General features: G+C 45.6%; 1 protein-coding gene across 1 annotated transcript; it reads left to right on the forward strand.

Annotated features, from left to right (window-relative positions):
- Nucleotides 422–1,262, forward strand: LOC108635911 (GTP-binding nuclear protein Ran-like). The gene has a single exon (XM_018047515.1). It carries the CDS (start codon nucleotides 445–447, stop codon nucleotides 1,093–1,095), a length of 651 nt encoding a protein of 216 aa, XP_017903004.1. The 5' UTR covers nucleotides 422–444; the 3' UTR covers nucleotides 1,096–1,262.

The raw sequence follows: 1,676 nt of genomic DNA on the forward strand, positions 1-1,676 counted from the left end.
TAGTTGTCCATAACTATAGTTTCAGTCTGTCTGCCCCCTGATCCCCTCTCTCAGCCTACTGTCTTAAATGGATTTCTCTTACCTTGGACGCAGGGTCTCTCTTCACAGCTGCTCCAGCAAAGCACAGCTGCTGCTCCTACCTCGGGTGTGGGGTAGCTCCTCTTGAAATAAAGAAAAGGAAAAGTGAAATATGTGAGGTGATGGATATGTTAATTAGCTTAGTCATAGCTATTATTTCAGAATGTATGGGCATATCAAAATATCAAGTTGTAGCCGGGGCGGGGGCCGTGGGGCTGGGGCGGGGGCGGGTGTTGGGGGGTCCAGGCAGTGGCCGGAGGCAACCATGAGAAGGCGGTTTAGCGAGTCCTCTGGGCAGAGAGTTCTCCTCTCTCCCGTGCCGCGGAGGCCGTGAGGGCGCCGGGACGCGAGCCGTGTAACATCGCGATGGCTGCCCAAGGAGAACCCCAAGTTCAGTTCAAACTTGTTTTGGTTGGTGATGGTGGTACTGGAAAAACTACATTCGTGAAGCATCATCTGACTGGTGAATTTGAGAAGAAGTATGTAGCTACCTTGGGTGTTGAGGTCCATCCTCTTGTGTTCCATACCAACAGAGGACCTATTAAGTTCAATGTATGGGATACAGCTGGTCAGGAGAAATTTGGTGGACTGAGAGATGGTTATTATATACAAGCTCAGTGTGCCATTATAATGTTTGACGTAACATCAAGAGTTACTTACAAGAATGTGCCTAACTGGCATAGAGATCTGGTACGAGTGTGTGAGAACATCCCAATTGTGTTGTGTGGCAACAAAGTGGATATTAAGGACAGAAAGGTTAAGGCAAAGTCAATTGTCTTCCACAGAAAGAAGAATCTTCAGTGCTATGACATTTCTGCCAAAAGTAACTACAACTTTGAAAAGCCCTTCCTCTGGCTTGCTAGAAAACTGATTGGAGACCCTAACTTGGAGTTTGTCGCCATGCCTGCTCTTGCCCCGCCAGAGGTGGTCATGGACCCAGCCTTGGCAGCACAGTACGAGCACGATTTAGAGGTTGCTCAGACAACTGCTCTCCCGGATGAAGGTGATGACCTGTGAGAAAGTGAATCTGGGGCCCAGCATCAGAAATCTAGTTTTATAGGCAACTGTCCTGTGACGTCAGTGGTGCAGCGTGTTTGCCACTTTATTATACAGCTAAGCAGAACATGTGCTTAATCTTTGGATGCTGAAGGAGATGGATGGGCTTTGGAGTGAATGTGGCAGTTAAAAAAAAAATACCTTCATTTTTTGGGCCTGCATATTGAGGTGTTTTGGAACACAGTTGTTTCCTCCTTGAGTTTCAAAGATAAGACTGCTATAGTCACGTGACAATATTGAGAGGTGGAATCTTGTTTGTTACTGTCATTCCCATTCCTTTTCGTTTAGAATCAGAATAAAGTTGTATTTCAAATATCTAAAAAAAAAAAAAAATCAAGTTGTATATATTAAATAGGTACAATTTTTATTTGTCAATTATATGTAAATAAGGATTTCCCTGGTGGCTCAGAGGTTAAGGAGTCTGCCTGCAATGCAGGAGACCTGGGTTCAATCCCTGGGTCAGGAAGATTCCCCCAGAGAAGGAAATGGCAACCCACTCCAGTATTCTTGCCTGAGAAAACCTATGGACGGAGAAGCCTGGC

Source organism: Capra hircus, chromosome 4, assembly GCF_001704415.2.
Source record: "Capra hircus breed San Clemente chromosome 4, ASM170441v1, whole genome shotgun sequence".
Lineage (NCBI taxonomy): Eukaryota > Metazoa > Chordata > Mammalia > Artiodactyla > Bovidae > Capra > Capra hircus.

Coding starts and splice junctions, on each gene's coding strand:
- LOC108635911 (XM_018047515.1), top strand. CDS start 445: ATGGCTGCCCAAGGAGAACCCCAAGTTCAGTTCAAACTTGTTTTGGTT.